This window comes from Meriones unguiculatus, chromosome 17 (genome assembly GCF_030254825.1).
Source record: "Meriones unguiculatus strain TT.TT164.6M chromosome 17, Bangor_MerUng_6.1, whole genome shotgun sequence".
Lineage (NCBI taxonomy): Eukaryota > Metazoa > Chordata > Mammalia > Rodentia > Muridae > Meriones > Meriones unguiculatus.
The window spans coordinates 47,218,267-47,234,260 of NC_083364.1; the positions used below are offsets into that span (position 1 = coordinate 47,218,267).

A 15,994-nucleotide genomic window follows, 5' to 3' on the forward strand; every position below is an offset into this window, starting at 1 on the left:
GACCTGTCTTTTCTTTCTATTTCGAGACAGTGTCTTAGTATGTAGCCTAGGCTAGCTTGGAACTTGCTGTGTAGCTCAGGCTGGCCTCTAACTCACATTTCTCTTGCCTTGGTGTTGATGTTTAAAATGGTAGTATGAAGGTATGAATGACTATATAGAGCCAGAAACCTATTTTGGACTTGTTATAGTATAGATTCTTTCAGAAACAATGAGAGAGGAGGGATAAAAGATAGTTAGAAATGTCATTTTAAAAAACCCTTAAAAAAATCAAAATTTCATGTATCTATTCTGCTTTTGGGTTTTTTTTTTTATTGAGGAGCATATAAAAACAGCTAATTATTTTTTACTGACAGGGGACATGAATTCAATCTGCCAATATTACAGCAGGAATGGAATGGAAATCTATCTTATTTTTATACTGTCAGAACAACCATTTGCATATCTGTTTGCTGTCAGCCTTCCACCCTCCCTCCCTACCCCATCTCAATCACCAGGTCTATAATCACAGTTTGTGTTTATCTTCCTCTCATCTTTCCCACAGCACCTAGTACAACCTCACATCCCTTGGGACACAGCAGACACATGATTTTACTCAATGACGTATGGACCAAGGAACACTGAAAATAAGTATCAAGCTTTTCATTTTATCCCAGTAAAGGTGGTACCCATTAAGTGCTGTGTCCAAGATCCCAGTCGCAACCAAGAATCCAAAATGTAAGAGCAAGGATATAATGCATGCTGACTTCACTCTTCTTGTTACGTGGTTTCTGTGTACAACACCAGCAGGTGGGTTCTTGATAACTGTTGGAACCCTTTACTTACCTGAGGTTGAGAGGGGCTGGCAGTGAAGTAAAAGGCGACATTTGTCCTGAGAAATATGAGGGAAAAGTGAGAGAATGGAATGAGTTGGCAAGAAAGAACAAGTCACTTAAGGGAGAACCACCTTAAACTAGATGCCCAGCGTCTTACCCTTTTTGAAGGACATTTGGTTCTGCAATCTGATAACCTTCAGGGAACTTAGTGTTCTCAACGATAAAGAATGATGAAAATGAGGAAGGAGATTGCTTTGACATCTCTAAATATCCATGGGGTCATACCTACATAAACGCCTCATTTTGTTTTATGATTGCCCTTGCCTTTGGACTCTTAAGGTAGTACGATCAAGCAATATAATCAGTCAAGCTTGATCATGAGAAGTGGGAAGCAAGGAGGGAAATGCAGGCTTGGGTCCTTTTGAATAAGGTAGGCACTGCTTCACCATAACCGTAATGGATTCACAGCAAAAGAACAGTGCTTTAAAAACAGAGAACAGATGGCTACTGTGGGACTAAATCGGCAGGGGCAGCAATAAGCTCTTCTTGCCCCGAACATCTCTTCAGTCCCCTGCAACACCGGCTGCAAGCTCCAAAATTTCATTGTCTTTGGCCTTAGGCTTTGCCTTTTAAAGCCCATCTATGAAATAAAAGCACCACCCAGAGAACACACCGAAGTTACTTGCTTTCTAAATAGAAATTTACTGCGAATTATTTTATCATATTCTAAGACAGCAAGGATCCAGGCACAGAGAAGTGGACAGTGCTAGAATTTTGTAGGAGGCATAAGTTTTGGTAGCATCGAGTGCTGTCTTGTGAACATCTGTGAAGCATTTCAAGAGGCTGGAAAACACAAAGACAATTTTGTTCTCTGTAAGGGCTGCTCTTTTGCACATGCTCTTTGCGTCTTTGACCTCATCATTAACATTGTAGGTCACTCAAGTGTGTGACCTAAGACTTATTAAACAGCCACTCTCCCAAGGTACACCTCTCCTGGCATTGTTGAGTCTGAACTTAAACTTCTGGGCTCCTTCACCGTCTTGATTCCCAAGGGCCCTCTGAAGACATTTTTTTTTCCACTCTCAATTTTCCTTTTATAAAAATGAAATAGTTTAAAAATTAACCATTTATTTAGAATGGCATCTCAAGACACTGAGGCAAAGTACATATGATAAGAGGCATTACTTAGAAGTCATGAAATTTGAGCACCATTTATAAAGGTAATGGCTGTTGGTTGGGCTGTCATTGGTCTGATCTCAGAACTGAGCTCACAGAAATGGATGCAATTATTATACATTAACCTTTGGCACAAATTGCTACCCGTGTGGGAACTGGTTCTGCAGGAACACAGTATGTAAACTGACCTCAAGTCATCTAAAGATGCCAACATCACTATCAAATGAAGTGATATGTGTTGCAGGATATTTGATCCCATTGTGAACCCCAAAATTGTGAACTGTAAAACCTTGTTTCTTTGGTGTGGTTGAACCCTATCACATACCTTTAATCCAAGAACTTTCCTTACACAGGATTTAATTAAGTTAACCCTAGGTCAAGAGGCAGAGCAAGAAACCAGTTGACAGGGATTAAAGAGCAGGAGAGACTTTGAGTTTGAGGGGTATTAAGACAGCATGGAGAAGTAGAAAGAGCTATTAGCTTAAGCTCTGGGTTTGGCTTAGATTTCAGCTCCTCAGCTCCCTGGCTTTTTAGGCTTTGAGCTAGCAAGCCTTGGCCTTGGGCTTTTTGGCCTTTTGCTCCTGGACTGTCAACTGAGCTAACAAGCCTTTGACTTTTTTCCATCCTGACCTGAGCTGAGAAGGAAGGTTAGCTGGCTACTTTCTCTGCCTCTCTGAGCTAGCAGGTTTTCACCCCAGCATCTAGCTCCTGTGTCTTTACTGGTAAAATAGAATGGTTAGGATGTTTCTTCTTTTAAACAACAGGCATGTCCACTTGAGAGTCCACAGGCAGAGTAAAGGCCAGAAGTACTATGCTATGTGTAACCTGGGAAGTGCCCTTTCAAATCTGGGAAGTTTGCCTGCTGTTATCAGGGCAACATGGGGCCTTCAATGCTCTTATTGCCAAATCAGGAACGACACTGACTTTCCAGGTTAGCAACAGTGTGCGGTTTCCTGAAGCAATCTGCGTGCTTTGACCAGGAATTTGATTTTTATAAATATCTCTCACGATTTGAGTTCCAATTGTAATACTGGATCGACATAACTTTCTGCTTTTTTATTTTTATTTTTGTTGTTGTTGTTGTTTTGGTTCCTTGGGTTTTACTATGTTTAAGGCAATAAACATTTAAGCCTTCTGTTTTTTCCTGGAGCTACCAGTAGCTACAAAATGAACAGTATGTCCATGAAAATGAAACTGTATGTGCTGGTGTGGCCCCGACTGAGGTGAGCCGCAAGGTCTATTTTCTCAAAGGCTTCCACTAGTCAACAACACAAAGCTAAGGGAAACTCACTGACACCTTTAGTGTTTCAGCAAGAAGCATCAAAGTTTCCATTCCTTTGTCTGAAAATGAAACACAGGCAGGAAACTTCAAGTGCTTACACTAGAGACTAAAACCCCTGCTTTAGCTGTTAAAGTAAACAGAGAAGGGAAAAGAAACAGACACACTAGTCAAGAGAGGAGATACCTACAAGAAATATGGAGAAAAGAACGGGCACAAGGGTGCTCAGAGGGATGGGCAAAGAAAAAAAATGTTTTACAGAAAAATACAAAATAGAAGAAGGACGAAAAGGTGAGTGCATGGAGAGCCAGAGACAAACATCAGTAGTTTTGAGTGAGGGATCATAGAGTCACAGGACCTTGTCTGAAATTAGTGAGCTCCCGCCAGGGCACAGTGGGTGTTCCAGATCCCAGCTTATTTGTTGAAGGAAATGATGTATACATACTCTGCACATGGACTTCACACTACCATTCCCTGTTGTCGGCTGACTGCCATCTGTCAATGAGCTGCCTTTGTACCCCAGCCCTTCAGATGGCCTCTTGTTGCTCTCACTCTCCAGGCTTTACTCTTCTGGTGTGTGGAATGTGCCCTTGTGCACCCGTATTCCACTATTTCTCCTCTTCTCGGGGCCTCTGGGTCTACAAATATCAACTCTCTTATTAACTGGCTTTGCATTTTTGTTCCTTCTCTTACAAATGGTCTCCTGTCGCTATCTTTTCAAAATAAGTAACAGACCAATCCACCCAGGTTCTTCCCTTGCTTCCCCCTCACCTGTGCGTGTGCGGGGATGAGGGGATGCCCGCGCATGTGCACCTATTCATATGTACCCACACACGTTGAGAGGCAAGAGGTCAATGTTGAGTGTGAGTATTGCTACCCACCTTATTTTTCTTAGTTAAATCTTTTATTTTATTTTGTTGATGCTTTTGTAGATGTTTACAATGTATGTTAAACATATCTGCCCCTGACTCAATTCCCCCCGCCCCATATATCTCCCTTCCAGTTTTAAGTCTTCTTTAAAAAAATAACCCACAGAGTCCAGTCAGTGGTGCCCACATGCATGTGGCCGTGGGATTAGCCACTGGGGCATGGCCCACCCGCTAGTGGCCATCCCTCAGAGAAAAGTGACTTTCCCAACTGTAGCTGCCATCAAGTGTCAACAGCTCCTCAGCTGGAGTTGGGGGCCTCAGGGTTCCCCCTTGTCTTCAGGTTGGAATTTTTTAAAGATTTATTTTAATTTTCATGTATGTGTGTATGTATTTGTGTGAGGTGCCTGCAGGGCCAGAGAGGGTGTCAGAGTCCCTGACTCGGGTTACAGCTGGTTGTAAGCCACAGGTTGGGGTGGAAACCAAACTCTGGCTCTCTGGAAGAGCAGTAAAGTACTGTTATTGCTGAGCCGTCTCTTCCCAGCCATGCCGGAATGAAGAGAGCCAGGCTCTGTATGTAACACATTATGTTGGAGACAGTTGGTAAAATTTGTTACTGTTGTTAAAAAAAAAATCAAAATTTCTTTTGTATGTGTGTGCTTTTGAACAGGATTTGGCGTATTCTAGGCTGGCCTCAAACTTGTTGCATAGCTGAGGATGACCTTGAACTTCCTCCTGCCTTCACCTTCCAAACACTAGGATTACAGGTCACTCTCTCCATTGGCACTAGTTGTCATTCTTTCCTACCCGGACTCTTTCACCGTCCTTGATCACTTGGTCCGTTCTGGCTGACTGTCCCTCATCTTCATTGCCAGCAGGTCACAGTCCTTAGGGGAGCCCTTTGCAGAGGACTGCCCACCCCTGCCCAGTCTCTACTCTCCTGTTCCTCCTCTCACCCATGACTCTTCATCTCTGCTAGTTTTCTCGGCTCCCTTTCAGTGTTCTCTAGAATTCCTGCACAGAATTTTTCTTTTGTTTTATCTGGGTCAATTCCTTAATGGTCTGTGGGTCGTCTTTCCGCTTTCTAGTCATAGGAGATCCCTGCTGTCCACTATTTATTTTGGCCCTTCACGAGGAGTTTGCTAACATACCCTGGTGTTTGGAGAACACCACACCTCAAGCAATAGGAAGAGGAGGATAATAAAAGGATAATATAAATGCAGTATCTCCATCTATCATCCTATCAAAAGCCATAGCCATATGACGGACACGCAGAGGGGAGGTAATGAAGAAGTGTGCTCTTCATTACTAAACCACACTTTTCTGCTGAAGATTGCTTCCCATATGCCCCCCCCCCCCGTTATCTTGAGACTCTATTGCCATGGGGGGAAAAGATTAGCAGCCCAGGACTACACTTGGTTTGGGCTTTGCAGTTACCATTCTCCTCATAGTGCACCCAGCAGCCTGTTAGGTTAAGACCCCCTTCCTGCATTGAGCTGCATGCACACTGACCTCCAAACAAAAGAATCATCAAAAACCGGTAGTTTCTAGTTAATGTCACTCTAGGTATTTCTGAGCATGATATGGGTGTCTAATCAGAGTCTGAACTACTTTTGGGTGCATGCGCAATAAGACAAACTTTATCTCCTGAGTGAAGATTTAGGAGGAATTGTCTGTTTACTGTCTTAGGTCTATGCATTGTTGGCCATGGCATGATTGAGATGTGAGGCATGGAGAGAAAGGACATGCACAACGACCAAAGGCTTCCATGATCTATGCTTGTCAGTCAAAATAGAACTCCCTGTGATACGCCCTTATTAACCGTACTCCTTCTCTTCTTGAATTCCACAAAGGGGAGCCCCAAATACTAATCAAGGCCTTTGGGCACTCTCTCATGGTCTGTGACTCCTAACCACATATTTCTGATCTGTACTATTGATTTTCTTTTGCATAGTTTTCTTTGTTGTTGTTCTAATCTGAAATCTGGGTGCCTTTATTTCAATTTCTTGAATAAGAGGTCAAAATCTGAAAACACCTAACCCAGACTTCAATCACTGGTAATGCCTAAAAGCTAGCCAGCAGGTCTTCTGCTCCAGCTGCTGAGAAGTCTCTCCTTCATGCACCAAACCAGCAAAGTCCTTAGGAACAGACCAGCCCCACAGCTTTGCAGCCCAGGTGACTGCCTGTACACCGGACTGCTGGACCACCATGTTGAGAATCCAGCGGTTACACCTTATTATTAATGATAGACCTTACTGGTCATGACATCTGGCATTCCCTGTAAATCATTAAGGATAGCTGAAGATAGAAAAGTATCTCACTCAAGCGAAGTTCTATTAATTTGTACACTTCAAGTGCTTTCTAACACAAGGAGACAGGGAGAAGAAACTAACTGAATACCATTGACCAGGTTCTACGGTAGCTCCTGTTTGAGATTGGCCATACAGTCACAACCATCCAATCTCCATTTCTTCCAACCAAATGTGGTGTCATATTTGACCCTCCCATTTCCCCTTTCCTTCATATTCATTCAAGTTTCGTGAATTTCACGTCTTAACGTTCCTCAAGACACCTTCTCACTTTTTACCCTGGCAATTAATTGTGTCAACCTTCTCACTTCTCTGCACCCAACAATCCTTCAATCCATTCCTTATATAACTAACAGCACAATGTAGACAACTGCATTCTCAACGCCTCCCTACCTCGTGGTCCAGCAGCTACCTGTTCCTACAGAACTCTCACTGTTCCCTGAATACAACCCTGAACTCTCATGACACAGAATGACCCACTGCTGTTCGGTGTTATTGGGAAAATGACATACAACTGTGTGGTAAGAGTGGGAGGAACGTTGAAAGGCAGAACTGCCTTACTTTAAAATCTGAATTTGAATAAACAAATGCTTAGCGCGATTCAAGAGTATAATTATGGAGACATAAATTTGGGGTGATGGATTTAAATGAAAAGAAGAAAGAATGTGTTCAGAGGAGAAGAACTTAGAAGAGGAAGCCGGAAGCAGAATCCAGCTTTGCTTTTGCCACTTTCTGTCTTTGTGAGTTTGTACATGGACTTAGATCTCTGGACCCCAGAGCTGGGTGTGGTGATGCACACTTCTTGCCACAGCTTCTTAGGAGGTAGAGGTATTGAGGATTGTTTGGGCCTAAAATTCCAAGGCCAGCATGGCAACATAGGCAGACCCCCAGTGTCAAATAAGAACAACAAAAATCTCTGGACATAAGCAAAATTTGTTCCTTATGTATTCTTATCTGTTATTCTGAACTGTATGGCACAAACTTCAATGTCAATACTTGGAGCCTGGTTTTTACCACAGCTCTCATCTGGACTCCATGACTATGGTCCTCTGGTCACCAACAAAGTTAGTGAATTGAGAAAGGAAGAAACAAAAAAACAACAGGGCAAAATAGATTTGCTCAAGTCATTCATTAACATTTGCATAGAGCAATGACCTCCCGTTCAAAGCAGTCCTTTCTGAGGGGCTGAATTCCCTCACTGAAAACCAGCCCTGAAATTCACATAGGCTGTAACAGATCAAAGGTACAGCTGGCAAAGGCAAGGCTTCTCTGAAGGTTCAAGTTCAGCTCCGTTCAAGCAATGCCTGACTCATCTGTAAAGATGGCCGCTGAGCTGACTAATTTATAGGCAAAAGAGAGCAGAAAGCTATGTGAATCTGCTTACCGGAGCTGGAAGTGCTTGACTTTGGTGACCAGCAACGTATAGTGAGCCCCGTGGGGAGCCATGGATGCTACATCTACGAAGATCAGCTGCTCCAAAGGGCCAGTCTCATTGGTTGCTTTTGAAGGACACAGAGTGCGGCTGACTTCCTGGTAGTTGTAGCTCCTTTGGTATCTGAAGCAGTGGGTGCAGACAAGATCAGCAAGGAGAAGGCAACACAATGAACAGGGCCCTGGAGACTGCTACGTCACTCTACTCCCCTTTAATCTGGCTTTGCGTCCTTATGTTTTCAATTTCAGGCTGGGCCCATGGATAGCAATCCTGGAATCCCCTGTTGTTGGCATCCACTGTGTGGGATGGCCATAAGGACTATTATATCCTGACCAGTAGACTTAACAGTGTTTATATGGCATTTAAGTCAGACTCCCAAGTCATTCAGGGAAATAAACACCAAAATCTGAGGGAGGAATTCTCCTAATTAGGCAACCAGTGGAGTCTTGTCTTCTTCTTTCTTTTTCCCCATTCCACTGATTTCAAGTTCAAACAGCCAGAACTAGTCCTCAACCCGCAAATTCCCGAAGCTTTAAAAACCATGTAACAACCCCTCAGTAGATGCCTATTTCTCTACCTCTTCTTGGGCTTTGTATTGGTTCCACAGTGCTTTAATGAACTCTCCTTGGCAAAATAGGGTCTCTGCCAGGTCAGAGACCTTCTGTTGGTTTTTCATAGTGTCTTTGGAACCTCCCACTTGGCACTGCTGTGTAAACTCTACTGAGTGGAGAATGCACACAGAGGAGGCACACTGAAGAATGGGGTTGCTGCTGCTCGTATGTTGACTGGCTATGGGATAATCCACTTTGCAAAAGAGGAGAACAGAATATTGTGGTAGGTTTTCAAATGGTGTAAATTCTCCCAGGTGCTGAAAATGTAGAATGTTTATCTGAAATTCAGAGAGGATGGAAATGTATGGCACTGACCAGCCTTAGGGTATGCACTGTTTACATTTGGCATGCACTACCCTGCTATTCTAGTGTCTGACTTCTCTTCTGGCTAAGATGAAAACAAAACAAAACAAAAAAAAAGAACTAGCCCCCCAGCTAAGTCAAAGGACATTGAAGAATGTCAAATGTAGAGAATCTGCCTGGGCAGAGAATACTCACAGTCCTTGGAAGGGCAGAGGAACTTGCCAGGACAACACTTCTTTCTGCTGGCGAACCACAACCAGGACGGGGTAGTCCAGGTTCTCGGAGGAACTGTTCACGTGTACCCTCACAGCTGTCACCTGAGGCAGGGAAAGCAAGCTCACTGATTCCTGACAGTTCTTCTCATGACAGGCAACCCAGTTGCCCCAGTTGTCTTTTATTATCCAGAGCGGGTCTCATCCCTGACCACATATTGAAATTGCCTCAGGAAATAACTGATGCTTGAATATAGTCTGCTTAAAACTCTGATTCAATTATTCTTAGATGAGGCCAAGTTATGGAGCCTTTTAATAGCAGGTTGAGAAGTCTGAGCTGCGCTGAACAGTCAACATAATAACCCCAGAAGAGAAAAGAAAGATATCGATGTAATTTTTTTCTTATTTGAATGTAAATACAAATAATATTAAAACCACAAACAATCCGCAAACCACCTCACAGTCTACAGGGCTCCCAGCTGCTGACAAACTTTGAGTATGGTAAATCCTTCTCACTGTATTCCATTTTTTCCCCCCTAACGACCTGATGTTCTGTTGCTCCCTCTTCAGCCTGCAGCACATCCTGTAGGGGCTGAATCCTCCCTCCTCCAGGGTAAACAGGTCACTAACAAGCCCTTCGACACCAGCAGGTCACAACTCTGCCTGACAGCACATAGTCCAATCATGGATGGAGATGGGAGGTAACACTGCTCCTGGAACTACAGGCTTCATGTTTTTTGTTTTGGTGTTTTCCTTAAATTTTTTACAGTACAATATAAAATAGAGAAGATGAGAAAGAAAAATAAAGGCAGGTAAGAGAGAAAATAAAACTTGGTCGTCCACATGACATTTTTTATTTATGGGTCTATTGCCTTTATGTCCTCTTGGAAGCTTCTTCATTAGGGGACAATAAATTGGCTCAGCAAGCAGGCCGGTGGCTAAACTACTTGCCTTGAAACCTGAGTTCAGATCCCTAGAACCCAAGTGAAATGCTAGGTGGGCCAAGTCTCTGTGATTTCAGCCTTGGGACGTGGAGACACGAGACCTCTGGAGCAAGCTGGCTAGAGAGACTGGCTGTATTGGCTTTGGGTTTAACAACTGCCTCAGTGAATAGGCTGGATGAGGTATTGAAGACGCCTCTCCAGGCATGCACCTACACTTGCAAACGTGTATACACACACACACACACACACACACACACACGCATATATGCACACACATACAAACACAAACACGCACACTGGAAGAATAAAAAATTAAAAAAGAAAGTCCCTAGTTGAACCCTGAAGATCTACCAGATATTCTGAGTGCAAGCTGAGCGGAAACAGACCAGCCTGTGTGCTGTACCCCAGCGCTTCCTTCTCGGCCTTCTCCCAGAACAAGCCACTGCTTCACATTTTTAACGTTAGCACGGCCGAAGAATAATTTATTAATTTGATAAGGAATGCTTGCTCCTGAGAGAGCATTTCCTGTTTCAACACTGGGTTTCCATGGAAATTGTGCTGCAGCTGATAATTGCTCAAATTATACCTCTAGTGCAGACCTCTTGGTTAAACTCTGAGATTGCCACAGGCCTCGCAAACTCAGCGTGGCTACCTGGGATCTCCCAGTCCCCTCACTCCTGACTCACACTGCTCTTACCCAGGCCTCCCTTCCTGTCAGTGCTAAGCTCAGCCCTTGATGTCCTCTTTGACAGACCATTTCTTTTCTCTACTGATTTGAGTCCCTCTTCTTGATCTCTTCCTCCAGGGCTGCCTCCCCTAGGATGTCAATTTCATCTGTCACTCCCCTGTTTAAACAGCTCTGAAAAATTTTCAGTCTTATGCTAAAGCAACAGGAAGACTATAATAAATAGTTATGGATCATTCAGCTTTGATAACTATTAACAAATAAATTTTTATTTTATTCATATTTTCTATTTCTGCACCCTCCTTCACTGTATTCTGAAACACACACACACAAGTGTACTACTTAATCAAACATCTCAATGAATATCTCTAAGAGATAGGGCCTTCATAACAAAACCCCTGAGCAGAGGCTGGGGAGACGGTTCAGCAGTTAAGAGCACTGGCTGCTCTTGTAGAGGGCCCAGGGCTGGTTCCCAGCATCCATGTGATAGCTCACAACTGTCTTTAACTCGAGTTCTGGGGATCCAATGCTCTCCTTTGTCCTCCAAGGGTACCAGACATGCATGTGGTACATACGTGTAGATAAGTATTTATACAAAAAACTTAAAAACATAAACAGTATAATCTTACCTAATACCAAGTCAATGTATGTGATATTTATGTGATAGTTGGAATTTTTCAATTGTTTTAGAAATTGCTTTTTCTCATGTTTTTTTGTTTTTTGTTTTTCTTAAACTGGGCTCAAGTTCATTCTATCCACACACTGCACCTTGTTTGATACCAATATTTCATTCTTCTTCCTTAGTGAATAATGTTCCACTGCATGACTATATAACATTTTATTTATCTATTCCTCAGTTGATGGATATTTATGTTACTTTCACATTTCGGAGTATTTACAACTATACTGTAAGGGAATATTTATGTATCAACCTTGTATGAATCTATGTTTTAATTTCTTTTTAGTATATACTATGATTGGATTTTTGAAAGAAATGGTAACTCTGTTCAACTTTTTGAGGAACTGCCAAAATGTTTTCCAGAGTTGTATCATTTTACATGGAAGTAATTTATGTATCCAGCAATGTTCCTAGTTTCTTTACTTCTCTGTCAGCACTTGCTGCTATTGTTATTACAGCCATCCTAGTGGGTAAAAAGCTGTATGTTATTGTAGACGGTACAATAGTTTTCTTTCTTTGTTTCTGTTTTGATTTTGAGACAGGATTTCTCAAGTAGCTCAAGGTGGCCTTGAGCTCATGATCTCCCTGCCTCAGTTTCCCAAGTGCTAGTATTATAGATGTGTGCCCTCATGCCTAACCCATATTTCAGCTATTGGTTGAGCATCCTGGCTCTTCAAGGAAGCTGCCAACATTGTTTTCAGAATTCTCCGGATCCTAGCAGAATAAGTTACCTTAGAAACTGGTTGACTTTTGAAATTATAGTGCAAACGTCCCCAGTGAAAGGCAGCATATGCTTTTACAGGGAGGTTTAGCCTATCCTAAACTTTAAGCAGTCAGAATCCAGGCAAACAGAAATGGGCAAGTTTCTTCTTCAGCATGCCTCTTCCTTTTTCATTCACTTAGATGCAACCTCCTTCTTAGGTACTCAGTGCCAGAGGGGGTTGCTCACAATTTTTTTTCACGCTTCATTATAAGGCAGCATACAGAATGCTAGCAATTCCAGCCTCCCCCAAGTTGGGAGGGAGTGTTTCTGATTCAACTGAGGAAGAACAAGCCTCAAACTACATTTTTAACAAGTGCTGGTGGGCAGTCGGTGTACGTGGTGTATGGACTTTGGAAACACTATTCTACAGCCTATTTAAACACGATTCTAATCTAGTCATGATCTATTGGACGACCCTATGAGTTACTTCGAGATGCCTGACCACGAGCTCAGCATTGTTACAGAAACCTGGAAGCTGCTTCTGTTGGGACCGAAGTGGGAACAGAACAGATACATCATGGCCGTATTAGGCCCCTCCACTGCTCATCCATCTCCACATCCTGATTTTCCTGGTTGGGTTCTCATAATCCACTTACTTTTTTATTACTTAATAATGATCTTACCATCCATAATAAGAACAAACCCAGAGATACTGACATAACAAATTGCACAAAGGATACTAGAGTAAGGGATGTACGATACTGGGCAGTTTTGCATGATGAACAGATAATATATTAGCCAGGGGAAAGGATGAAGAGCCCTGCTCAAAATCCGCTTCGAATTTTCAAAAGCTAACGAGCAGCTGAGAAAATTGGATTATGTCTACCACAGTGAAGTAGGCTGTGTGAAGACAAAGCTTAATGAAGGGAGGACACTGACCATGCTGAATGGACTCTGACACCTTGTAATAGACCATTTTCAAGGTCTATGATTTTTCCTCCCGTTGCTTCTACTTGTTGCCATGGCAAAACGACAACACATAGATCATGTTTCTTCCTGTGTTTACTACAAGCAGGGAATCATATTATAGGTAATAGAGAATTATGCAAGTTATTTCTACCTCTGGTAGTATACAAATCACGCTTATGAAATCTCTGAAAGCTCTGAGACCCCCTTTTTAATCTTTCATGTTATCAGAGAAAATATTAAAATTGGAAGTGATACATCTTACTTGTACATAGAGAATAAAAACAAGTTTAATTCTAAGTTGACTCTGTTTTTGTTAAAGTAATAAGACTGCTGCTTCTGTTGGCTGAAACCTCAGATTCAGACTCTGAGGGGGCTGGATTCCATTATTAAACACACCGGTATGTGCCGGTCTGATCTTGAAAAACAGACTCTACTGGTAAAACAGCTACATAGTGTTGGTATGTAATCTCTTTGCTAACGTGTAAACTGCTTTGCCAACTCTGTTGTATTCACTGGGTGTTTACCTGCTGGTGTTTAGCTCTTCCCATCTTCCTCCTTTTCCTTCCATGTGCAGTGACAGTTCTGGAATTTAGGTTCTTTAGAAAACACAGAAATACAAGAATATGGTTTCTTTGGACTGTCTGCAGCAGCTGACTATGATTTACCTCGGGCTCTAGCAGAGGCACGGCTTTGCCAGCTGCAGCTAGTTTCTGTGATGTTTGGAATTCTGGAAAATTTTCCAAGAGTATATAATTGCTAGAACCCTGGTAGGCTTGGTTTGCTGGTAGTTGTGCACAAAGAAGAAACAATAAGAAGAAACTAGGTATCCTGATGGTAAAGATCAAACTTACCCCAAGGAACTCAACACCCCTGAAGCTGCAAGTAGTCTAACAATAACTTTGCCCCTTTTCTGACCTCTGGCTTCATTCAAGGAACTCTTTCCTTTCCTGTCTATCCTCTTTTCTCTAAAATGGGTGGAGAAGGGTGGAAGAAAGAAGAACTCATAAAGTAGAAAGCTCCAGTTGCACCCATTCACCCATTCTCCTTTTCTCCCATGTTCCAAATAGTCACCGAGGGTAGACCCTGACTCGGGAGTTCTGGGAGGGGCTGTGGAATGTACCAAAGGGAACCTTCCCACAAAGCATGCTAGCTAGTCAGAGCGAGGTAATGATATGACCAGCAGCTGTGGGATCATATAATGGCTAAGTCAAGGAAGTTGCACAGAGACTGTCTAGTCACTTTTGAGTGAAGGTGGCTCTTCCACACAAGCACAACTATTGCTTTACTGGAACACATAATTTGGACTTACAGTATAAGAAAACGTTCTGTCTGGGCATATGACAGGGAGATCATCTATCCAGCTCTTATAGATGAGGAGCCTGAGACAGAGGTGATATGACTTTGGCAAAGATACTCAAAGGTACTGAAGAAGGTGGCAGAAATTAAGCTTCCCATGACTAAGCTGCCTCAAATGCTTTGTCAGAATATACTATCATCACTGTTTTGAATCACCAATACCAACAAGTACCACTGTGAATCTTGTATTATTCCACCAAGAAACCAGGATGCTATAGAAGCACCATTCATTCATGATGAGAAGAGACAATCTACATGCTAGGACATATGCATACATTTACAAAAGACTGGTATTTTAAATAGAAAAAGAACTCATAATAAACAAAAACCCCAACCAAAGAAAATGGGGTTAAAGATGCGTGTTGGTTTGAATAGAAACGGCCCCATAAACTTATGTATTTGAATGCTTGGCTACTACAGAGTGGCATTAATTGACAGGGGTTAGGAGGTGTGGCTTTGTTGAAGTATGTGTGGCCTTGTTGAAGTACATGTGGCCTTGTTGGAGAAAATGTGTCACTGGGTACAGGCTTTGGGGTTTCAAATGCTCAAGCCAAGATCAGTCTCTCTCTCTCCCTATTGTCTTCAGATCTGGATGTAGAGCTCTTAGCTACTCTCCAGTACCATGTCTACCTGCATGCTGCCATGCTTCCTGCCATGATGGCAATGGACTAAGCCAACCCAAATTAAGTGCTTTCTTTTATAAGAGTTGCCGTGGTCAAGGCTGTAGAGTAAGACAGGAGCTCTTGCATACTGCTAATAAAAGTGCCATTTCATACAACAACTTGAGGAAGCAAGTGAAAAACAGGAGTTAAAGTTGAAGACGAATTATCTTTTCACTCCTAAGTTTATAGACAAGAGTTCTACCACAAGCACACACACACCCACACATGAAATCTTGAATAAGAAAGTTCATTGAAAGCAAATGAAATAAAAATAAGCTTAGAGAACAGAAGAACAAAAATAAATACAACCTCCACGGGAGGCTACATGCTAGTTGAAAGTGAGTCACAGGAATATGAATCAATGTGGACAAAGCTCACTAAGATAAATTGAGAGAGCATGGTGACATGCTGTGTAGTCCCTTTTAGGTAAACTGAGAGAGTACGAAAAGCAATGCTGTGTGTGTGTAGATGTGCATATTTAATAAAATATTCCTACACAGAAAGAATAAAGATCAAATGTGAGACACTAGAGTCTAGAAACTTAAAGGAATCCGAGAGTTTAACCCATTTGCCATGTTCAACAATACCGGGAAAAGACAGAATCTCTCAATTGGAGATGAGCAACTTGTCACAACACAGAGTGTTCGGAATACTGTCCCTTGCCCAGTATTCTGAACGTGACACAAGTAGGCCCAGGTGGATGCCTAGGTATGTACTGTAAGTTACTCAACAGGAGAGGAACCCTGACATTAGAGTACCTAAATATTTCACAACAGACAAGAAACCTACTTGCCTTTAGCTTTAGAGGAAAGGATCATGAACTTTATGAAGCTGTTTGCCTAGCAAATATCCTTAAAATAACAAAATAACCTTTCCTGTGAGAGACCCACGAAAGACTGTCTCCACAATGGTTGCCTTGAGGGATGATTGAAAAGGACAGAGGTGATGATAAACAAAAACTCTATTCTCTTTATGTCTCACACTGGGTCTTTGCAC

At 42.4% G+C, this 15,994-nt stretch overlaps 1 protein-coding gene across 2 annotated transcripts in view; it reads right to left on the reverse strand.

Annotated features, from left to right (window-relative positions):
- Positions 1-15,994, reverse strand: part of Sidt1 (SID1 transmembrane family member 1) — an 84,906-nt gene that overhangs the window by 48,289 nt on the left and 20,623 nt on the right. For both annotated transcript variants that reach the window (XM_060370463.1, XM_060370462.1), the window contains exons 2-4: positions 8,984-9,105; positions 7,827-7,997; positions 823-868 (exon numbers count right to left, since the gene is read on the reverse strand). In XM_060370463.1, the coding sequence (XP_060226446.1) occupies positions 823-868; positions 7,827-7,997; positions 8,984-9,105 (339 nt within the window). The remainder of the gene's footprint in view (positions 1-822; positions 869-7,826; positions 7,998-8,983; positions 9,106-15,994) is intronic.